Source organism: Gavia stellata, chromosome 19 (assembly GCF_030936135.1).
Source record: "Gavia stellata isolate bGavSte3 chromosome 19, bGavSte3.hap2, whole genome shotgun sequence".
In the NCBI taxonomy this organism is placed as follows: Eukaryota; Metazoa; Chordata; class Aves; order Gaviiformes; family Gaviidae; genus Gavia; species Gavia stellata.
In genome coordinates, this window is record NC_082612.1 from 5,700,439 (window position 1) to 5,725,441 (window position 25,003).

The window sequence follows — 25,003 nt, forward strand, 5'->3', positions numbered from 1 at the left end:
CCCTAGTTCACACAGAGCTCATAGTACCTATTCCACAGTTTTCTTCATTGATTGCATTGAGTTGACTTGAGAAGGAGGATGTAATTCAACAAAGAGCAAGGATAGTAAGATCTATGTGAATGTGGTCAAAGTCTTGCAGCTCTAAGAGTAAAATGCAAATTAAATTTATATTTTCTGTGGTTACACTGCCATCTAGTGATACAAGAAGTCAATGTCTGCTTGCTTTATTTTGTTTTCTAAAGATTAGCATCTTCATGACACATTTGTCTAATTATGGAAACGACCGCCTGGGGTTATACACCTTTGTGAATCTGGCCAACTTTGTGCATACCTGGACAAACCTGAAACTGCAGACTCTTCCTCCGGTTCAGCTGGCTCACAAGTATTTTGAACTATTCCCTGAGCAAAAGGACCCTCTCTGGCAGGTAAGCAGGCTTGCTGATGAAGAGATCAGAAAAAAATTGTCTTGCTGGTGTTTTTTATGAAGTTCTTTGTTTCAGTTTCTTGTAGAGAAAAGCAGTAATATTTTTAGATTTACTAGTTGGTTCCATAAAACAGCTTACTGAAGCTTCAGTGTACGTGATTGTTTTCCCTGTTGCTTAAATGTCCATAGAAAGGTTGTGAAATTAAAATTAAGATGTGTAATTAAAATTAATTCATTTTATTTGTGACTTTACTTGCTTTTAGAAATGTGGGAAGTGCAGGAAAGGTGTTGTTTTATTTCTCTTCTTTTGGAACTAACAGGAATGAAACATTTGACAGAGAGATGTATATGCATATTTTAGCAATTGGCTATTAAAAAAAATGAACTTTTCTCCAAGTGTGTGAGGTGAAGAGAGCATCCAAAAAGAGAAAAGAGGGTTAAACCATGGCTGCCTTAATGCTAAAACTGACTAGCCAAGTAGAAACAGATCAGATAGAATAGAAAGTTATTCACAAAAGGCTGAGAACTGCCCAAGCAAGAAGGCTACCAGCACTTAATACATTGATTTCATCAACTCTGCTGCTTGATTATCCCGCTCTTGTGAGTGAGCAAAGTGAAAATATCAGGAATGTGAAGACCTGCTAAGGCTGAAGCCTGCGCTGACCTTGCAGTTGACACGTCTTCAGCTCATCACCCAGTGCTAAGAGCACAGTACCTAAAGAGAAACTAGTGCACCAAGCAGTGAATGCTGTCATGTTCTTTTTGCACACACACGGTGACGGTTCAACCAATTCAGTGGAATGTCTGAGTGCTGTAGGTACCTGTGTCCCTACAGTGATAATATGTATCCGAAATATCATCCTTTTGAGGTAACTTGGTAGAAATATTCTAAGGAGCAAACTTTACTAAGTCAAACTCAAAAATGTATTTAAGCTTGCTTACTCAAATGTTCTCTAGCATTGGATACTGAATTGCTAACTTAGAATCTGAGTGTGAGATTGCAAATTTGAACTTAAATATATATCTTGAAATTCATGCTGTTATTGAATAAAACATTGAACTAGGGGAAAAAATGTCAAGAATTTTGCATAATGTCAAGAGAGAATGAATTTAAAAAACAGAAATTAGCCTGTAGCCAAATGACTTAAAAAATTATAGTTAGAAAAGTAACAGTGACTAATATATACTGAATGTGGTGTCTTTTGTCTAGAATGCACGTGAATCTGAATACAGTTACATTTTTTTAAGCCTAGAAGATGGGTAATTCCCTTCACCTCGGTGCAGTACTGCCAAACAACAGTGTCAAAAACTGTATGCAAGTAGCATTTCTAAAACAAATTTAAACTGCTTCAGTTGTAAAACAGCAAATGAAAAAACAAGATTCAATATTATGTACTGATTTGAATTGGAGGATCAGAATATATATTTGTGAATGGAAAGCCTTAAATTATAATTAATTTACTCTTTTAGTTTAAAAACTACAGCATGTATAGGGTGGTAGCTGTTACAGTAATATAAAAGAAAAAGTCAGTAATTAGATAACTCATTAGCAATTTCAGGTCTTCCTAACTTATATGTAATTGATCCATTGATTTTGAATTATTCCCACATCTTAAGTATGTGGGATCAAATTTCTTTTTGGCATAATTCTGCTGAACATACTGATGTTTCATAGGAGAAATGATCTTGTCCCAGGGTCTGTTGGATAGCTGGGGCAACTATATATATGTAGAATGAAAACCACATTTCATCAACACACTTGTCTCATCAAAAAAAAAAACCCCAACAAAACACTTAAGAGATACAGTTTCTGGCCTGGTTATACTGCAAATATCTTTCTGAATCATGGTTTTCTGTCATAAGGGAGAATAATATTTTTTGGTAAGAATTTTTGTACATTGGTGAAAAATTGGTAATTTATATAAACATAATTTGAGAACCTTATCAGGTGTGATTACCAATTAAATTCTTAGTTGTTGTTCTCCATTTTAGAATCCCTGTGATGACAAACGGCACAGAGATATCTGGTCTAAAGAAAAAACCTGTGATCGATTACCAAAATTCTTGGTTGTAGGACCCCAGAAAACTGGTGAGATTTTACTGTATTTCAACAAGATAGGCTATGTGTAAATTCAAATAATTATACCAATTAATCACTTTTTACTCAGACTGCTGTGTAGAGATCTTAGTGATCTAATAGCATTTTTTTATTTTCAGATATCATCCAAATATAGTTTAATAATATAAGTTACAACAACAGACGGTACACGTATTAAAAGTGCAGGGTTCAGGTGTGTGTCAGATTTCTTTGGCTTTATGTCAAAACGAGTAACTCTTTGATAAAGAGATCAACAAGCTCTTGTCAAAGCAGAGGGAGGAAAGGACAGCCATTTTTCAAATGGTGTGGATTCTTAACTGCAAGTTCTTGTCTGTCCTGCAAGTGTCGTGTTTATAGAAGCTTGTTATTTTGCGGCATTTATTTCAAGTCAAGAAGTTCCTAATGGACAGTTTGAATTGCAAGGTTGCACTAGTTTAGAAATTAACTTAATGGTTAATTTCCTTCTCTGTAGTCAGAAAATTGTGTATGTGCTTCCTTTCATCTTCACCAAACCCCAACAGCTACCAAGTGCAAGATTTTTAAATTATTTTTGTGACAGTCTCATAAAAACCAATAATTATTTTTAAAACACAGTTATTAAAAGTATGAAAAACAGATTTCAGCGTTGGCACTCCAGCTGCTGTATTATTTACAGTTCTTTAAACGTCTTCAATTTAAAAGCACAGATTCTCAGGTAGCATGAATCAGCGTCCCCTCACTGAAATGAAATGGAATAAAGCTGGTTTAGTCCATCTGCAGGTATGACCCAAAAAAAAGTGTGTCTGTGTGTATTTTTTTTTTAATCTTGGACTTTTATCCTATTTACAGGTACCACAGCCTTGTATTTGTTCCTGATCATGCATCCTTCCATCATTAGTAACTCCCCCAGCCCAAAAACGTTTGAGGAGGTACAGTTCTTTAATAGAAATAACTACCACAGGGGGATTGATTGGTAAGATGGGTTATTAGTATAAATATAAAAGTTTATATATTGTGAACAATACAAAAATGACATTACTGTTGGTAATGTTAACTGTTTATATATAGTGTGAGATAAAAAAATAACCTTCAGTGTCCTTCTGAAATGATAAATAAATGCAAGTGAATAACAATCTTACTACAGAATATCATAAATGCACTAACTTTTGTGAGACTTTCTTGTAAATATCCATATATTAATAAATGTAAAACGGTAACAAAATATGTATTTCTTATTACACATGCCTTTGAAGTTGGGACAGTAATGGTTGTTATTTGGATATATGGAGGCAAAAATTATGTTGCTGCTGGAAATCTTGTTTCTTAAGAGAAGAAAAGGCAATATCAGGGAGAGGCATTTTTTCCTTTAAATAGGATTTAGAAATAGCAGTCAGGTAAAAGGGGACAGGGAAAGCCTCTCAAAATGTTTTTCAAAGATCAGGTAATTGGAGAACGTGAGTGTCTCTGTAGGGTTGGTAAGTGGTGCTAAAAAAGAGTATGTATCACTGCTGCCATGTTCACCATGGCTACCAGGGAATCACTGGACAGAGCTACACCCAGAAGGTCATTCTTGATTTCTCTTGCTTTCAGAAAGTGCTGCAGTATAAAGCACTACAAGATGAAAAGCGGTAATGTGCTGTAGTGGCTGGGGAGCACCAGTAAAAGATTATTAATATTTTGTCTTGTTTCTTTTTTTTTTTTCCTCACAGTTTAAGGGAAAATAGTTTTATTGCCTTTGACTTTGTATTCATCCATAAAATTAACAAGGTGAACACTGTTATATGGTCTTAGTGCAGATACGTCAGATCCAATTTCTTTTTAGGTCACTTACTTTTACAGAGTTATAATTGTTGCAGCAAATTCTTGCTACAAATTGTGGTGAGTCAGCCAGTCATTACCAATAGAGAGATGCAGGCTGAATGACTGGAAATTAGAAAGCTGACTCTGTCCTGTTGAGACTTTTTAAGTCAGTGAAGATGACTGCAAGCGAAACATAGCGGGTCTACGCTCATGGAGACAGCCTAAGTACAGTGAGCCAGTTCTCCCACAAAATCAACGTTTTCATGTTGCTAGAAGACCACTTTGCTGCTACTCTTATTCCTCCTGCCATATCCACTTCCCTAACATGCAAATACAATTTGTCCGCTAGACATGTGCCAAATGACCTTCATCTTAACACAGCACTGGTGCATAAGGCTCCCAGTGGTGAACCTGTATAGACCAGGCACATCCTTTTGACAGGTTCTCACTCTACAGCACCTGTTTGGCTATTTGTACCCCTGCACTACATGTCCCACTCACCCCTGCCAGGTTCTCACAGTTAAGTCTTGGATACTCAGAACTACCCGTTGGTGTAGTTGCTTAACTCTTAGATTTGCATTCTGTATGCCAGACAAATGTCTCAGACTTTCAGTCTGATAGTGTATTTTAATGCTGGCATGTAATAAGCTTACCAAATGGTAATTGGATATAAGGTCTCTCCTCATTAGTCCATTAATTGGCTAGGATTCTTTCAAGGCAAGAGTATTCAGAAATAACAATCAGTTCAATTTCTTTTATGGTTGTGGAGATACAGCTTTTTCCCAGAGCTGACTCTGACTTAATCTTTGTCCAAGCTTACATTTAGACCAAGGCTAAGTACAGGAGCAACCCTCAGCAACCTCAATACTGCTGTCTTGAAAGAGGGATAGATGTATATTGTAGTCTCCCAGTAGAGATGACAGAACAGTAAGATGAGAACTGATCTTTTTTGTTCTCGAAACGAAGAAGTCTAAATATACCAGTCATGCATTTCTTTGTGTAAGCATTGTTACAGATTTCTTATCTAAGTTTCTCTAAAGCCTTCTCAGCTTTGCCCTTGTCAAGTTTAATAATTGTCTCATGAATGAGGCACTGAGCAAGAGTTCTGCAGTCTGTGTTCAGCAGAAATCCTGAGCCTAAACTTTGTAACGTCCTGATATCCCACCTATAAGCATTTCCTTATAAGGTTGTAGTCCTCATTGCCTTGTATTTACTGTTTACTAGCAGGACTTCAGTACAACAGCATAATGACACCATACATGATCCAGAGCAGATTTGCCTCTTTCAAAGCCGGCCTTTTTCTTTGCTGTTGATGTTCTGGTAGAACATTCTGAGGTCACACAGTCAGGTTGAGTCATTAGTTTCTAATAATTTTATCTGTGAGCAGAAATTGGTATAGTTCCATCATTTTCATCAAATCAGCCCTAATATTTTTGGGAAATAGAGTCCATTGTTCAATGAAACAGTATCATGTTCTCAGATACTTGCATTAGCATTAGGCAGATAGAAACACTTAATAAACTAGCAGGGCAGTGGCAGCCTTTCATTCTGTTCTGTTTGGTTGTCCTCTTATTTCAGCTTTTTTACATACAGTCTGCATGTGAGACTAGCAATAGCTATGCAGCTTTGTAGCAGAATTTTTGAATGCAACTTTGAGCATATTACGCAGGCACCTGCCCATCCATCGGCCCTTCACATGACATCATTTAGGTCTCTCTGATACAAGGTAATCTACCAGCTGCTACTCTTAAGACCTTGAATGAATCCACAACTATTACTCTTTATCTAATGCATAGAAAGTTGTCCTCTGAAGGCCAGCCCACTTCTCTGGCAAAATTCTGGTGACAGGTATCCATTCATGTGCCAAAGAAGCGCAAAACAATAACTCGATGTTTGCTTATAGATACGTAAAAGTTGCTTGTAAGAATTAACTTCTCAGAATTGGGTGTACAGAGTTCAGTTTCTTTAAACCACTGTAGATTCCTTCCTTTTTTCTAAGTATCTTGTAATCAGTGCCTGTGTGCTTATCATCATCTTGTGAGTTCTGTGTCCTAAAGAAAACTGCATGTGCATCAGTCAGTTCCATCCTACCAAGTCTTCAGTCCTTGACTGCAATGGGCACAATTTCAAAGTCAACAAGAGCATGTAATTTGTATTAGAAGTAGCTCACTTCTATGAATAGAACAAAGTCTAAGCACTGGAAGAAATTTCAGTCCTTAAGCATGATCTTCAGAAGAGGTTGTTTTAAATGGCATTTATTTTATCAATACAGAGTTTAACTGAAAAATCAAGACGACCAGCAATTCCCATTTATTGTTTTCCGCAACAATAATGACAAGTGGTCTGAGGGCCATGGATAAAGAAGTCTGTATGTAACATAGGAGATTGCTGGAAATTAACTGCAACTTCATAATGGATGAGGAAAGCTCACAAAGAAAACTAAAAGGAATACAACCCATGTTTCCACAAAAATGTGACTCATAGAACAATAAGTGAAAGATGCTGTTGCTGCTTAGAAACCTTTTACCTGATGAAGCTGTAGGGGATTTTTTCAGTGCATCTTCCCCACATAAACGAGCTCTTTTCTCTTTTGAGTAAAAGCAATTCTGCTACTGAACATCTTTTTCTTACGGTATTGAACTGTAATTGATGTCAGCAAAAGGCCAAATTTGGAAAACTCATTTTCTACTTTTGACTTTGATAGGAGTTTGTTCTGACTGAAAAGTGAGAGTTCACTAATTTTAAGAAGATACATGAATATCCTAACATTTTCATCCAGTTACCAAAAAATAGCTGTAACGTAGTGAGAAGAAGAAAGCTAGTACCAAGTAAAATATGATCAAAAATATAATGTAAACTTCTGTTTGCTTTTAGTTGGCAATCAGGCTATTATCTTAATTGATTTTTCTAGAATAAAATGTACTTAACAGATTTGTCAACCTTTGTGTGACTTTTAAGTAATTCTGAGAATGATGTTGCTTTCCCAGGTACATGGATTTCTTCCCCACTCCTTCTAATGTCACCACTGACTTCCTCTTTGAGAAAAGTGCCAACTATTTCCATTCTGAGGAAGCTCCTAAGCGAGCTGCTTCCCTCATCCCCAAGGCCAAGATCATCACCATACTCATTGACCCATCTGATCGGGCATATTCCTGGTATCAGGTATGCACTTTGAAGAACATGGGCAGGCACGCATCAGGGTTTCCACCTTGAGTCGTCTCTGTGTATCGTTTCAGTATATATGTATATAAAGGGCTTGGATAATACAAGCTTTTATTTGTCAGTCAGTGCACCATATATGATCACCCATGGGTTGAGGTGTCTGTCAATGTAAACCTGAAAATCTTTCAACAGAAACCACCTTTTCAAAAGTCTGCCTGTAATATAAGCATGTAAAAATGCTTACTTACTCGATTAATTTACGTTATCAGCACATACAAAAATTAGTTTATAGACACAGTTATCTAGTTCATGCTCAGGATACAACATAGATTAAGAAATTTTTGTTCTTCTGGTCTGCAGATTTCAACAAAAATTTGGCAAAATAAAGATATATTAAAAAAAAGTTAAAATTCCAAAGAGAACAAAGTTCTTAGAACTTCTCTGACATATTTTATGTTATTTTTTGATGAAAAGCAATCACAGCCCTGAGTCTGATCCCATAGCTTACCCTGCTTTGGACAGGAGGCTTGACTAGAAACCTACTGAGATCTCTTCTGACCAGAATTATCCAATGATCCTCATAAATACTCGTGTTCAAATTTGCCTTTCCGAGAATTTACTTTGTGTAAGCTAGAAAAAGAAAATATGAAACTACTGGAAGCAGCGCTTCTTGGTATTTGTGTTTATTATGCCCGATTCATTTGGACAAAACCTGCCACTCAGTTTATTGAAAACAAACATTTATACATTCTGTTTTATTATTGCTATTGTTAGTCTAGCTTCTGATTTCTTTTGATACAAACAATATTTATTGATATAAACGATGTTTATCCCAGCATTTTCAATGAATTAATACAGATGAAGACTTCTTAACTTTAAGTAACTTTTAATGTAAATAGTCACTCATGGCAAAGTCGGTAAGGCCAGGTCAGTAAGACCAACCAGTTTTGTCTTATTTTCCCAACTTTTGTGGTCTGTAAAGTTCCACCAATGTAACTTCTTTTACAGCATCAGCGATCCCATGAAGATCCTGCAGCTCTAAAATTCAGCTTCTATCAGGTGATCACAGCTGGACCTCGAGCCCCATCTGAGCTTAGAGCTCTCCAAAAGAGATGCCTAGCACCTGGATGGTATGCTACCCATATTGAAAGATGGCTAACTTACTTCCCACCGTATCAGGTGAATAAGACTGTAACTTGACATCCTAACCTTATATATGTAATATCCTAAAAGATTACATTTATAAAAGACTTGCCTACTGAATACTGATCCTCAGGGATATCCTAGATACACTAGAGCATGTTTTAAGACATTGATTGTGATTCTTCATAGCCATGTTCTAAGTAGTTGGTTGACATTGCTAGGGATGTCATGTCTTAGCACCTTACAGCTGAGAGCTTCTTCTGCAAAACAAATCAGAACAATAATCTGGAAGCTCAAGAAATGTCACTGCTGCTCCTTGAATTCTCTTTTACCCCGAACTGCCTTTAACTTACAGTTGTTATTCATTTGCTCATGCTTCATCGCTCTATGTCTGGCTCTTTGTCAGTAAAGTTGAGGAAAAGAGAACCAGACGTGCAGTGCTTTGTGGTCTCTTCAATATCAGATGGTCCATCAGGGTTTCCAAAAGGAAAATTGAAGGAAGATAAAGGGAAACTGCTCAATAATATTTCCGTCTACTCTGAGTGGTAGCAAGTACTAGCTGGCATGAAGGGAAGTCAGCTGGTATATTGCCCTCCCCGCATGGGTTGAGAAGGATTTTGGTGTCTGAACACTTTGGGGTATAAAAAAATACCTTTTCCATCTGAAATGGGGATTACCACATGGAAATGGATGTGATCTAGTGATTTTGTAACACCTTAATATTTAAATGCATCAGTGTCTTCACCCACTTCTTGGTCCTTTCGTGCAGTAACCTCCCACTGTGTCAACCTCCTTAGGCTATGATTGTAGTAGTAAATAAACCTGTACTTGTGCAAGAGTTCACACACTGTCCCACTGCTATCCATACTGCTTGATTTTTAACACACTTCTGGCACAGTTTGGACCCATAGCAAAAAGCATCTTGCCAAGGTGTTCCAGAGCACAGTTGGAAAGATAACAAGAACCATTACCACTGGGGAGTGTGGACACAACCAATTTGGTTTTGCAGGTGAGACAGCTTAGCAACACAGATCCAAGTCATACTGTGCGATTTGGCCTCGAGACTAGAAAGCTGTCTCTGATTTGTTTTAGTTAGCAATCTAGGTAAAGCCTTTGTGCACATCAGCATGTTTGCCACCTCAAGGCATCACCAGTTTTTTAGGTGAATTCATGTTTTGCCTAACATGACTCTTCTGTAACTGTCAAAGCACTGGATCTCTTTTGCACACTTCGTTTTTTTGGAAATTCCTCACACACTGCTGCCCATAACAGTGCATCCACATATCAGAGCCTCTGTTGGGACTCATTCACGCACTGAAACAGTTTGGCATGTAGGTGTTCCTAATCGGCTACATTTGGTGTCTATCACTGATCCTGAATCCTCAACATATTCTTTGTGTTAAACCAGTTTCTCTGTGTGTCTTTGAGCCTCAAATGGTGTGTGTTTATGGACCCATAAGTTTCCGTACAGGTAGCACCTGAAGCAACCTGAAGATTGGATCTCCCTGCAAGCTTCTGTTGTCACATAACATACAAATCATTAGCCTCCTTCTGGCCCTATGTAAGATCAAGCCTCAAAAGATGCACATCCTAAGCCCTGAATATCATGTGATATACAAGACCAGGCAGACAATATCACATGATCAGTAACTCCGTGGTAGATTTATTTCTGGAATGGATTTTTCTGACATTAGCAGTATGTCTGGCACTACTCCCCACCCAGCATTTAAAGATTACTTCAGCTGAGGGAGGTTGGCTGCAATCTGAACCTCCTGTTTATCCAGGCCTCGCTTAGCTGAGACAAGTTGGCTGGAGTCTGCACCTTCTGTTTTCCTGGAGTGTGCCAAGGCAGTTCTGATGCATCTAGTTGGTGTTATTCTCCACATATTCTCTTTTGGGCCAGCCTTGCAGATTTCATGAGATACACAATACTTCTAATATCATGATACTCATACGAAATTCTCTACGTTACGTTTTCACGAGCTTGTCTCCAAAAGTAACCCATGACTATTGAACAATATGCGCTGTCGTACAGATTTTTGCTAGATTTTACATCCCACAGTGATAGCGAAGAACCAGCTCCGGTAGGCTTATGTTTTCTCTGTAGAAGTACTAGGGATTAACCTGCATTGCAAACACAACGATATACAGTAGGCCACATCCAAACTAGTTAGCAAGTTCAAGGAACTACTGTAGCATAGAGCAGTTACATAAGACAGACCTAAAATCAGCTCAGCTTAAAAGTACAGCCTTGTCTAAAAAATGAGTGCCTTACTTCACCAAAAGAACTCTCACCCAGACTAGCTAAGGATAGCTATAATTTTTAATGCTGTATACATTTGGGGGTCCCTACGCGTGTGACTGAATTGCGGTCTTAATGTCCATTATGAAGTCAGCAGGCATACAGTAAGTAGTAGAAGTAGCAACAGGAATAGGTAAGGCTCCCCTTTTCATTAGAAAAGTGGTAACAGCAGACTTGTCTTAACACGGTAAGAATTTGCAAATCTCAGAGTACTTTGTGAATTTGGGGTTCAGGTGTTAAGAATTTTGATTGACTTAGTTTATTATCTCATAAGTCATACAAAAAGTCCTCTTTTGTCTGGCCATGAAGAGAGATCTCTAGAAGTTCAGAAAGCTCATGTCTCTTAAGTTAATTTCCCACCTACAACTCATTGTTTCAATGCAGTCATACAGAAGAAAAGAGGACCTAGCATGATGAACTCCCTCATGAGCCAAAAGATATGCTCATGTGCCAGCCCTATAGGAAATCAAGCTGATTTTGCAACAGCCATCGTTGAATGGCCAGTCTGAAGCAGAAGAACTCAGACTGTTTCTAAGCTGTTCTCTTCCCCAAACGGTCTCTCTTGCTACTTTCCCACCATGGTGACTTTTAGACACGAAGTAACTCATGTATACTGGGAGAGCAGGGACTTAAACTATCTCTTCAGCGGTCAGCAATATTACAGTAAAATGGTCAGTACACTGTAAAGTGACTCAAAATACTTCCTCTGTAGTATTTTCATTATCTATGAAGCTATCTACTTTGTAAAAATTACACTATTTAATTTTTCCACTTTGCAAATACATGAAATGCCTTAGATTTTGAGGAATTTCATGAAATTACATCTTCCTGAGATCAGGATATGAAGAAATCAGTACAAGTAAGGAAAAAATTTGCCTCAGTTCCTTACAACCTCCTTGAACGTTGAGAGGGAGCATTTTTTGTTATCTGCTCCCTGGGAATGTCAGGAATTGGAATTAATTTCCACTGGTAAAACTTTTTCTTGTCTTTTTTGGGGTGGAAGAAGTGGAAACGGCACAGATATTTATCTCTACATGTTTTTTAAACAGTGAAGAAAAAAACCCTCCTTTTCTTTCAGATGGAAATATCCCCTATTTGGGATGTTTTTGACCTCTGTCCTATGAAGCATTTAAGGCCTGTTTTCAAAGCTTATGTTTTAGGAAAGCAGTGAATTCCTTTTTGGACTCAGGCAGTCATCATGCACCTGATTGCAAAGACTTCTGGAAGGAGCTACTGCTTTCTAAACAGCTTGATGCTTCCACTAATCCACATCTCTAAATCTACGTGCTACATGTAGGTAATTCCAAAGACCAGTCTTTCAAAAGAAAAGACATTATCTCCCTTTTGATTATGTTCTGAAACCTCACAGTCTTGCAAACCTCTAAGTTTCATCCAGTCCTGGAAGCAATTCGTATGATTTTAGCCTCTTTGCTTGCATGGAAATGTGAAAACAAGCTTCAGCACTGGTTGCAGAAGGAGATTGATGAACCATCTGCAAATCTATTTCGTCTCTCCTTTTCATCACTAAAGCATGATGGAAAAAGTAGACGTGATTCCATGACAGGAAGTGCGTGCTTTGCTTGACTAATCCGTTTAGGACCTTGCTTCTCTTCCAACAGTCACAAAGACCCAAACTTGCTGCACCATCAGTGGGTCATTTGGGCATGATACCACATTTGATAAAATTCTCAGGTAGTGTCTGTTTCCCTGAAGATTCAGCTCCAGCGTGTGTATACTGTGAGTGTGAGTATATGGTCAAGCACTTGAAAAGAAGAAAAAGAGATTACCTACCAGTACCTAGCTTTCTTAGCGATGTGTTGCACATTCTACATCTATCTACATCCCTGCCTTAAGGTCCTCCTAAAATCTGCCTTTATTCATATTCTCGAAGAAGTTTTTTTTTCATACAATTATGTATTGTTGTATGGGTTTAGAAGTAAGGCATTTCACCTAACATCTACCTTCTGGTTTCTGTCTTTCTGGTCATTTCCATTGACAAGCTTTTCAACATTACTGTAACATGTATGTATGTATGTTTGTGTCTATGAGAATTGCAGGTTATTTCTCTAGACATTAATACCTTTTTTTTCTTGGCTGGACAAATCTCACTCAACTTCTTGCCAATATTTCTTACCTTTCCAGATCCTTCACTCCTATTTCTGTGATGTCACAACAGCTTCCAATTTAATATCATTTCAGATTTAATTACCATGCCATTTTCCCTTCTCCCAGGTCATTAATGATGATGACAATTAAAACTGGACCAATTACTGGGGCAGTACTCTCCATATAATGAATGAATTTGACAGAGGTGGAAGTTTCAGTCTGAAGTTTGAAATGCTGAGTTTTAAATTAAACTGCCATTTATTTTATTTATTGTAGTTGCTAATTATTGATGGACAGCAGCTAAGAACTGACCCATCTACCGTAATGGATGAAGTACAGAAATTTCTGGGAGTCTCTCCTCATTATAATTACTCTGAAGCCCTAACGTGAGTTAATTTAATCATTATTTTCACATGTTTCTACATTCCTAAAATACCAGTTAGTCTGTAAGTCAGGTCACTGCAAAATAAAGCCTCTCATACTTCTCCTTCAGCTGTCAGTAGGATGTATTGTTCAACGTCTGCAAAGAACACAATTCAAAGTTAGATTTTTTGTGAATCATCCACTGAGCCACTCAGTGTGGATCTTGACTGTTACAGAAGTAGACCTCTGACAAACGGACAAAGTAAGCATTGCTTTGTGAGAATTGCGTATGAATTTTGGATGACTCAAAAGGAATTTTATTTCCATAAGTGGAACATGGAATGCTGACATGCATAAACAGAAAGGAAAGAAAATTAGTTTACCTTTATTTTTGACATTAGCTGCAAGACAGATTCAACAGTATCAGTCAGGAATATAACATCCACTCTGTACATCATAAGTACACAGATACACAAATCCTTTGGATTCTGACATTTACGTTTGGTTGCCCTTAAAATAAGACTGATAACCTTAGGTTTACTCTTTTGAGTCTTCAGTCTAAACTGGGGAGATGCATGCTCCTTACGTATCTTACAGCCTTTACACTGCAAAATATTTGTTTCAGGTTCGATTCACATAAAGGTTTCTGGTGTCAGCTCCTGGAAGAGGGAAAAACAAAGTGTCTTGGGAAGAGCAAAGGTAGAAAATACCCTCCTATGGATTCTGAGGTAAACCATTATGCTCATTGGCATTATACAGCGATTCAGTTGCCACATATGAGACACCACGCAGGCAAAATCATAAGAAGGGAGAGAAGACAAAATTAAGTAGACGTTAATTATTTGACTACTTTTCCCTACAAATGAAACGTTTAAGATAGCTGTGGTGTGCATAGACTTTTTCAATTCTTTATTTCAAATGTGAAGAATTTAAATAATTAAAAAAACAACTTTTAAAACTTGGCACCCCTTAGAAAATTAAACGTGGCACCCCTGAAATTCCCTGGAATTCACTTGGAAACCTGTCCCCTTTACCTAAGTGACTTAAGCATCAGAGGCTTCACAGTGCATGGTTTTTTCTCAGTCATCATCAGGTATGTGTATCTGTATCTGGTCCCTTGTCTTTGAGAGTAGTAATGCAAACTCTCCTATAATCCAGTTTTAACAGAGATTAGGTTCTGTTTCTATGAATTTTATAAATACTTACCCAGGCAAATGCTCAAATGAAGATATTTCCATCAGATCAAATGCTGCAGCCTGTACCCAAGGGCAGTTTAGTCTCCTATTCTAGCTGTAACCTTTATGTTTATTCTGTCCTGTATTCCCATTTCATTTAGCCTGACTAAAACACAAATGAAAACTTACAGTTTGAACAGCAGTAAGTATTAATGTGGCAAGTAAGCTGGGATTTTTTTCTCACAGTACTTAAATTATGGGTCACTTTACATCAATAGAATCATACTGATGTAAAATCATTGGGTGAGAAGGCTTTTGGCCAGAGATATGACAAGACTGTGTTTTATTGTATTTTTCAACTCTAAATACTTCTGAAAATGGGGTTACTAATTGATACATGCCTACATACGAAGATATTTTAGAAGCTTTGGTTTCAATCACTCTTCAGTAAATTCACAGTAACTATATCAGCTTCAGTGCAGTTCTTACTTTACATGACTGACTGAGAGGCCAGCTGCTTTGCTTTGACTTCAGTGTTCATTTTGGACAACCTTTGTTTCTCTTGAAATTATCTTTTACAGTTCAGCTCCTAACTGAAGAGCTTAAACTTGCATGCAGTAGATAGCATGAAACAATATAAATTGCATAAGATAAAGTTTTGACACAGGTAAAACAAACTTCGTAACCTAGAATTCACAGCAATTGCAGCATAGCATTTTATTTAATAAAAATGTCTCCTTTTGTATCCATCAGTGCAGGGCTTTTCTGTCAAGCTACTACAGAGATCACAATGTGGAACTGTCAAAACTCCTACACAAATTGGGACAACCCCTGCCATCGTGGCTGAGACAGGAGCTACAGAAAGTAAGATAGCATTGAAAAAAGGCTTTTTGAAATCTCTCTTCCACACTTCAGTCATCATACTTAAAGTCTCCAGTAGCTACCAGACGGTCTTGTAAGATATACCTCTTCAAAAAAGAGTAAATGATAGAGATTATTTCCATATGCTGGCATGTGGATTGTGAAAATACATGTGTTTCTTAGAGCTCTGGTGGGCCAAATCTTTCTCATAAACATTTCTGGGCCTGTGGACTTGTGGACTACTGTGCACATATGTGGAAGTTATTTGCAGCTGGTATAAGCTTCAGAGATATGTGACCTGTCCAATTTCATGGTAAATATTTACATTTTTATATATCAGTTTAAAAGTATTGTGTCTCATGTAGGTTTTGTAGCCCATTGTTAGACTGCTGACAGTTTTTCTTACTATTTGATTATTGTCTTGCATAAAATAAGAAAACTTGATGTAGCACAAAATGCCAAGTGTAATTCTGCCTTTGGAATCAGCTTGCTAATACCCAAAGTATATACTGACAAAGGTGAGAAGTACAGTTATCATATATGATTTAGCTGCGCACAGCAACAAAACACACGGAGGAAAATCTGGAAGCCACAGGCAAAAGCAGTGTAGAAAAAAACAAAGACACACACACACATAAAACGCTACCTATAATTATAGCCTGTAACAACAAACCCTTACAATGTGGTAAGGGCCTTTGTCCATAATTACTGTGATTTTGTACTGACTGAAATGACAAAATACAGAATATAGCCATTATCTGAACAGAAATTTAATTGGACATGTGAAACACAAAAGTTGCAGTATAATCCTTACGAGCAGTATTATATACTTCAACAATTGTGAACCAAACTGAAGCAGTGTAATGAACAGGCTTTTTCTCCGGGCTTCTATGAGCAGCCAGATCTGGATACTGCACTCTGAGCTTACATTGCTGTGAATCAGGAGTGACTCCACTAAAATGAATGAAAAACTCGTAGAGAACAGAAACAGATCCTTACTTAGATTGCCTTAATTTGCACCACTATTTCTTCTTTAATTTATTTGCCTTCAATCTATGCTTTGTGTATTCCAAGATCCCTCAACCTGATCAAAATTGTTGCATCTTTCAGTACCCTCCAGTTTACGTCAGCTGCAAAAATCTATCCAGATTTCCAGATGAAAATACTGATTCTGGTTCCAGATATTTTAAACATGCTTGGTATTAAATATTAGGAATAAGCTTTAGGGTAAAAAAAATACAGTGTGTAATCATGGTAGAAAATTACGCTCTAATCATGGAAAACACAAATATCCAGCCTTACATTTATGTGATTCTTTTCAGTGATACATCTCACAATGCATCTGCTTAGATGTGAGATAAAATCTAATTAATAGTACTTAAAAGTTGAGAAAGAAGATCAATGAAAACTTCAGCTGAGTATGGCCTTAAAGCTTCTCCACTGAACTTTGGCTCTGAGTGTTTCTAAAGGCATGAAGAGGTAGTGAAAACAAGAGAGAACTACAGTATTAAATGCAATGCTTTTTACAGTAGCTCTATAATGTTATCATAATTTGTTTTAGGATGAATAGTTAAAAACATGCATCAAATGGTGGAAAAACTTTATATGTCTCAGTGGTGTTTTACAACATTTATGTAATCATATAATTTAACTTTCAAGGTAATGGAATGGAAACCAGTCTGTTATTCCCTAAATAGAAAACAGATGTTGAGATCCTTACTGTACCTGGTAATCTTTGTTATTTATTGATTTTGTCTATGTAATACCTGGTTTTGATAGGCCTGTAAAGAAAAAATCTAGACAAATTTGCTGTATATAACGATATTCTTTACGCAGCACATTTTTGCTAAGGGAATATGCATGATTAATGATGAGGACCTACTAGAGTAGACATTTCTTAAGATGAACATCTTTATTATTTATTAGACAGAATGAGAATTTTCATTTCACTTTAAATATTCACTGTCATATGGATTCATCCCAAAATCTGACTTGTCTTAAAATACTTCTTATTTGGTAAAAGAAACACTCTGGATTCTGAATATATGTAAAAGCAAATACTCTGCATGCTATGGACAGCTTATGCGTCCTGCAAGCATCTATATAGATTTATTACGACTAAATTGAATAACTGGAGAAAATACCTGGGGTTTTCATCCTGGCATGATTGATTTTACCCTTGATATATCCTGATGTAACATCACTCAAACATTTTTAAAAAATCTGCAGGGATTGCACGAAGCTCCTGTTTTGTGCACTGCTGCCTCAGTTACTCCATGTTCTTCGGAGCAGCAATTATAAAATAGAAGAAAATAGGAAAAACTTTGGGCACTGTCAGGTGCCTGAAGTTTTCATGGTGAGAGGACCAGACCTCTGCACACAAATTGAGTGCCTCCTATGTGCAGGAGGAATGGACTTCAGCCATATTCATAGTTCATTCTTTGTTTTCAAGAACTGCCTTTCTGTCTTCTTCCTCTGGGAAATCAAGGGCCCTGCAGACAAAGAATGAGTGGGCAGTCAAGGACAGAGCGGTGATGGGGACACGCACATTGGTCGCACTGCCCTTCCAGAAATTTTACAACAGACACAGTGACATGTCTCAGATCTGTGGGCTACTTCCGTGAAGTCCTCTCTGAGGTATGGCAAGGAGCCCCCAGCAGTTGTTGGTGATCTGGTAGAACAGCCCAACTGCAGCCACCATGTAGCACTGGGAGGATAAGCCCCCACATGCACGGCCTTGGCCTTGGGTGGACTAGGCTTGGTTTGGCAGCTAAACACAAAGCTCATCCTCCAGGAGGGAGTGCCATGGTGACTCTCAGGTCCTGATGAGGAACAGCAGAATGGAGCTCTTGTATCGTCCCAGTGCCCTTCCTAAGGGCGGGAACTGGGAGCAAAATTAATGAGTTCCTAGGCCAATCTTCAGTGGATTCCTGTGGTAACTTTACCTGAGTCAGTACTGTGAACAAAGTAGCTTGACCTGGAACTGTGCATCTGAAAGGGTGTGATTTTGAATCTGCGTAAGTCCAAGCTCCTGTTGAGATGCCGCTGTTAAGCACTAGCATCTTTGGAAAAGGTGCTGTGGGATTAGCTTCTTGTACGCTAGGCGGGCTAAGTCTCAGACACAAAAGCAATAGAGAAGTAAAGGCAAACTGCTGGTGCTCTTTGCAGTTCTGAATTTTTGATGTTTGCTTATTACTTGTTCATACAAAGATGGTATGAAGCCATGGTTTTTTTTCTCCAGAACTATTCTATTTAAATATGTTCTTACATTTAACAGGAGACTTTAAAAAACAGAATGACTTAATGTGCAGTGAGCTTGGTGAAGAATGAAGAGTCTGAGCAAAGCATGCAGGCAACAGCTAGACGTGTTATTCCCCAAATCATAGGATGCACATGAGTACAGCTGAGTAAGCAAGTGATACAACATGAATTATCTGACAAAGTTTAACCTCTTCTATTCACAGCTTACTTCCAATCAGTGTTTGATTTCCAGAAATAGGTAATCAATATTAACACTCTTTAAAAATACTGATTCATTACAACGTATTTATATTTGCTAGTCAGTCAGATGTTTTATTGTGGTTGGTAACACCGTCATGGTTTCTGTTCCCCTGGTAGGTAACTGCACAAGCAATTTCTTTAACAAATGCTTGATTATGTGAGCTTCACCTTTATTTTCATAAATACAATTCTGAAATTTGCTTTCTGCAGACATCTATGCCATTAAAAATCAATGTGTGATTATGAGCAGAAAGTGACCGTTGGGCGGGCGTAAACACAGAGCCTGATATGAAATCACTTAATTATTTGAGCAAACATTCCTGAAAATACTGTGCTATTTTCCCAGTTCTACTTGTGCAGAAAGAATAAGTTTCAATGATTTGTGGACTCTCTTGTACAGAATATCCTTTTTCATTGCTTAAAAATGTGGAACTTCCTCAGGAAGAAATTAAATAGATATTTCAATGTTTATAGATGTAATACTCTTGTCATTCACATTGAATGAAAATTGCTGGAAACATTTTTCTCAAAGTTTTTTAAAATAAAAAATAGATATTATTCTGATAGTGGCATGGTATCTGAAGTGCAACAATAAACTCTGATAAGAAAATGTAGTGCTGTGTGGAAGTGATGTTTATGTTCACAAAAGCTGTCCTTTTCCAGGTTTGTTAGCAGCTATTGCAGCTTGACACTGAGCTACAACACAATCCAGGAGCACAGGAGCAGCATGAAATGTTTTCAGAAATGAAAAATATTGCTTACTCTCTCTGTGAGTGAATATTACTGCTTTATGCAGCTGCTCGTTTTACTGCTTTTGCTTCCTGCTTACTTTTTATTTCTTGTGCCAGAAATTGCTAATGTGTTATAGAAACGTTTCCAGAGCTTGCTATTTTTAAGATAACAAGCAGACTTTATTCAAATTATTTGCCTTGGGGATTCAGTAGTTGTGCCAATGTATCAGCCTACACAGACATGAGAAAACCTTTCTTAGGAGAAGCCTCTAAAGATGATATGAATGTCCAAGGGAAAATTCGCTGTTATCAATAAATTCAAACCAGAATACAACAGTGTACTATCTAGCTGGGCAAATCTACTTAATGTCTTCATAGAGGTGCAGAAAACAGGAAACATATGTTAACAAAATATTCTGTTCATTACAGAGAAATGATGCAACCTATAAGTTAGAAGACTAAGCTGCTTTTAAAATACCCATCTCTATAATCTCTAAGAATAATAAAAGTGGAACAGTAAAGTAATACTAGAAAGGTACTAAGCAAAGGGAAAATATCCTTGCTACAAATAACACCTGCCTGACCTCTGTCTCCAATTTATCTGCTTTCATTTAATGTTTCTTTTCAGTTCTCCCAGTCCCAAAATTCTTAGAGCTCAAAGGCAAAAGACACCTTTTTTGTCTCTGGGGGGCACACGGATGAAGAAAGCACAACAGTCAGCATCAAAGGACAAATCACAGGAACAGGAAAGTAATTAACAGCTGAAACCAAGGGCTAGGGAAACCTGAATGGAGGAGGAATTTAGACAAATTAAGGGTGATAGATTTTAAAAGCATATAGTGAGCTTGAGTCTTCACCAGTCTGTTATCTGTCAGCTTACTTCTTTCTTTTTTAATACAGTATTTTCTTTCTTCACTTCCCTTTTTCTGTTCTGATCCTCTCTTTCTCTTGAGAAATTCAGATGGGAAATAAGGCTCATGTACTTTTAATTGCTCAGATGTCTATCTGCGTAGGAGAGCCGTCAATCTAGTAGCACAAGGTCACTATCAGATCTCTTCCAAAGGTATGAAACAGAAGTGGCCTAGTTCGACCATGATATAGGGGCCTTGGTTCAGAATTACTACTTCAAATCCTATAACCTGGGTTATTCCGAAGATCAGAGAAATGGGCTCTTTTGCCCGAATAGAAATCTTGCTATTGTCTCCTCAATTATCTCATCAGGACTGTCCTATTAAGTCTCCCAGTAAAGCTTCTTTCTTCAGCTAAATTCTGAACCAATTTACTCCTGTACAAAAAAAAAAAAAAACAAAAAAAACCAGAACAAAACAGAACAGCATATTTTGCATAACACAGTACATATGTTTTAGCTATAGAACTCTGTCTGGAAGGAAAACATTATGAGCTAAAGGCAGGAGCCAGCTGTTTTATGCACGTGACAGAGTGGAAATAAAATTCCTGAACATAAACGGTGCAAGGTCAGAACAGCTGAGGCGTGGCTTATGGCACAGGTAGGACTGTAATTTGTCTCTGCACTTTTGTACAATCCTAGCAGCAGTTTCATTATTCTACAATACTGCCTGATAGTCATATATTTGAAGCAGTAGTATTACATCATCATTGACTGGAAATGATGAAAAACACTTAATGTGATAGATATGCCTTAAATAATCTCCTATCTTTTCCATGGGAAAAAAAAAAGGTAAGAAATGTGGATACTAAAATACGAGCCAAAAGGCAGCGTCCTGCACTACACTAGTCATCACTTCCAGCCTCTTCTTCAAAATCTCCCTAACAATTCAAATACAAAGTCATCCCGCTGTAGCTGATTGAGCCAGATTTTCGGTCCCCTGGCTGTGTCAGTTCACTGGCACCTGGCCTGCAAAAGCCAGAGTCGCCTGCCTCATCTTTCCAGCATGCCCACGCACAGAATGCAGACTCACCTTTGAGGCGCGGCCTTTGCTGGAGAGCAGCTTTTGCAGCCTGTGCCTGGCCTTTGAAAACTGCCCTTCCCTGCACTGAGGATGACTGTACTAATCCTTAAATTAAGATGCTGTGGTGTAAAAGGTGTGGTAATTAGGGGAGGTTTAGCCTGGACATGAGGAAGCATTTCTTTACCGAGAGGGTGGTCAAACACTGGAGCAGGCTTCCTGGAGAGGTGGCCGATGCCCCAAGCCTGGCAGGGTTCAAGAGGCGTTTGGACAATGCCCTTAACAACAGGCTTGAACTTTTCATCAGCCCTGAAGCGGTCAGGCAGTTGGACTAGATGATTGCTGTAGGTCCCTTCCAACTGAAATAGTCTATTCTCTTCTATTCTAATTGAAAATGAGGGTGTGGGCAATGGGCCAACATTTACCAGATACACTTGCTTATATGGGCTGGAAAAGGAAAATGACCCGAGTTCACCTAAAGGGATGACTTCATTTTTCTAGCACACCTTTCACGACCTCCTCTTTCTTCTTAAGTCGATGGTTATCAAATAACAAATAGTGGTGTTTTAGGATTTAAGGCCCATCTTAAGACTTGACCAAGCATTGGTACACCTATACACACACGTACACGTATCGCCATCTACATGCAGAAAGCAGCATCCATGTCTAGACCAGCTGGAGAGAACTGCCTTGCCTTAGGGAGTAACGGCAGCCTCCTTTCCATGGATCCCCTAATCCCTCTTCTCCCGGGGATGCTCCGGGAAGGGGAGCTTCGGAAAGGACGGGAAAGCAAAACGGAGGGCTCTAACCCCGTTCGCAGCCAGCCCGCACCCGCACGCGCACCACACCTCCGCCCACCGCTACGTGCAGCTCCCTTCGCGCTCGGGCACCGCCCCGTGCCCGCAGCCCCGCCCCCGCCCCGCCCCCTCGGCGCCCAGGGGCGGGGCCCCGCCCGCCCTGGGGGTGGGGCCTCCGCCCGCGCAGCGCCCAGTGGCCGGCGGTGCGCGCGCAGGCGGCCTGGCGGTGCGCGCGGAGGCGGCCTCGCGGCGCGGGGCCTCTGAGCTGAGGGTGCTGCTGGCGACCGTTGGCGGGCGCGTGGGGCGACCGTTGGCGGGGAGGCGGCGCGGGCCGGGCCGGGGAGGCGAAGGTACTGGCGGACCGGGCGCTGGCGCAGCCGTGAGGCAGCGTGGCGCGCTGTTCTCCGCGGGGGCGGTTGGGCCTGAGCGGAGCCGCCGCGGCAGAGGAGCGGAGCGAGCAGCAGGTGGGCCCCGTGGTGAGGTGAGGTGAGGTGAGGTGGGGGGCGGGTGGGAGCCGTCAGGCGGCGGCGGCAGGGCCGGGGTGAGGGAGGGAAAATGGCGGCCGCCACGTGGCGGGGGTGGGCAGGGGTGATCCATGACTCCATGGGGGCTGCCACCCGTGGCTGTCTCCCTTCCTAGGCATGGAAGAGCAGTTCCTTGCTAATTGGCAAAACTTCTACCCGCTCGTGGGTATTAGTCGTTGACTGTAGCAAGGAACAGGCCGAGTCGGCCGAGCTGTGCGGCGCCGTGGGACTGGCCGTCTCCCCCCTTTTGTGTTTGGTTGGTTTTCTGTTTTCTCCCTTTTTTTCTCAATAAGCGGTTAGAGCCCAATTTTTAAACGTGTTCTTCTCCCCCCCCCGTCCCCCCTTTTTCATCTTAGGACCTCAGAAGCTGAAGGTATGGAGGCGTATCTGTTGCCCTTGAACATCGTCCCCGCCAAGAAGTACGTGACTGGGTATGTGTTCCGTAATAAGCTCTTAGAAGTTTTGGGCGGGAATGATTTATGTTTAGCGACTAAATTACTGAGACTGGTGTGTTGAAATCAAGGTAGAGGCTTGGTGTTTTGCTCTTAAGGCATGCTTCGTTTGTGTGTGTGGTTTATTGACAGAAAAATATAACTAAGTGCGTAAGTTAGTTTGACGAGGAACAGTTGGGCTTGGGTGTAGATGTATTAGAGATGCTAGGAATACTGGATTATGATAAAATGTATGTTGCCAGTACTTCTGCCTGCCAAACCAGAGGCATCCGGATCCACAGATTTCTCGGGGATGTCTGCACAAGAGGAATGTCTCTTTTAATAAGCATGTTTTTGTTTTAATGGAGTACTAAGAGTAATCTGCAACTGTAGGAGCAGAGGGAGATGTGAAGTTGATGCTAATAACTTTGTTTCAGAGCAGTTTACATCTCCTAGGAGGGCATCATACTGTTCAGTGATGTTTGCTGTCTTCTATGTGTTTCCAGTAGCAATATTAAACTGCCTTAAACTTGTTTTTACAGGGGAAAAACACTCTTGAGTTGTGATGACAGAAGAAGATGGGGCTAAATTCCACATGTGAATTATAGGAGTAGCTGTGACTAGAACTTTTAATTTTTACTTAGGGTAGGGTGGATGTGTCTCATGTTCTGGAATTGATGCCTTTTGCAAGCAATAACATTTCTGGTTATCAAGCAGAGCTAACACAAGCTAATTTTAGGCTAGATCTTAATCTCATTTTAGACTTAACAGAAATGAGCTTTTTTAATAAAGTTCAGACTGGGAGCCTGAATGAGGTGTTCTGCAGTCCATCTCTCATCTCTACAAGGAGGGGCTGGCATGTAGCTTACTGTGCCTGAAATTAGCCTTGACTGCTTCTATACAAATAGGATGACTAGCTCATTTTGTGCTGCTTTCAGGGATCTGCTGCTGCTCCTGTCTTTGGGCTGTCACCAAGTCTTAAGCAGTTATAATAATGCTCTTGGTAGTTTAGTGGCTGTGCTGCACTCTCTCATGTGGCTGACCATACTGCAGTATTACTAAATCTGATGACGTGCACCTTCAGTGGTAGCTCTTCTGCTGTTAAAAGTGTGTTAGAAAGGTTGTTGCAAGGAGTATACGTGTACTGCATAAGCTGAAGGTAAGTTCGTGAAGTCTAGAAAATGAACGTGAAATCTACAGTCATAATTTTAGTATATATGCTAATGTAAAGCGTTCAAATGTATGAATAAGTCAATAAAGAGACATCGACTTCCACTGCAAGTGTCGCTTCTTCCTTACAAGACTACTGCTAACCAAAACTAGGTCTGCCCATGTTCTTTGGAATTACTTACACATGCCAAATCTGTGTGTTGTGGGGATACAGCTTTTGGTAGCTGGGCCTTATATTTGTGACTCTGTATGAAGGCAAAGCAGAGACTGTGGCTGATGCATTGTCTGGGAGTCATTCCAGAAGTCACGTGATTTTAATCAGAGGTTACTGCTGCTGAGCAGAAACGGTGACTTTGAACGTAGGTGTTTTTTCAGTTTCATTTGCTGAAGGATCTTTTATTTAATCCATATTCAAGAGAAGAATATATGGCGCTCCAGTAGGTGGTGAATCATTGCAGAATCAGACAAGATACGTGTTTTACTTAGAAGTAAATTTAGTGTCTTAGCT

The 25,003-nt window shown here is 39.4% G+C and overlaps 1 protein-coding gene and 1 non-coding gene across 3 annotated transcripts in view; both read left to right on the forward strand.

The window, feature by feature from the left end:
* LOC104262964 (bifunctional heparan sulfate N-deacetylase/N-sulfotransferase 3) overlaps nt 1-15,425 on the forward strand; it is a 62,616-nt gene extending 47,191 nt beyond the window's left edge. The window contains exons 6-13 of one of the 2 annotated variants that reach the window (XM_009819507.1): nt 243-425; nt 2,417-2,513; nt 3,351-3,474; nt 7,289-7,463; nt 8,472-8,642; nt 13,291-13,400; nt 14,003-14,105; nt 15,306-15,425. In XM_009819507.1, the coding sequence (XP_009817809.1) occupies nt 243-425; nt 2,417-2,513; nt 3,351-3,474; nt 7,289-7,463; nt 8,472-8,642; nt 13,291-13,400; nt 14,003-14,105; nt 15,306-15,425 (1,083 nt within the window). The remainder of the gene's footprint in view (nt 1-242; nt 426-2,416; nt 2,514-3,350; nt 3,475-7,288; nt 7,464-8,471; nt 8,643-13,290; nt 13,401-14,002; nt 14,106-15,305) is intronic. The other variant, XM_059826813.1, reaches the window with a different exon arrangement.
* A 7,536-nt stretch (nt 15,426-22,961) lies between these two features.
* LOC132318709 (small nucleolar RNA SNORA24) lies at nt 22,962-23,092 on the forward strand. The gene has a single exon (XR_009484360.1). It is a non-coding gene; the product is annotated as a small nucleolar RNA SNORA24 (small nucleolar RNA).
* The last annotated feature ends 1,911 nt before the right edge of the window (nt 23,093-25,003 follow it).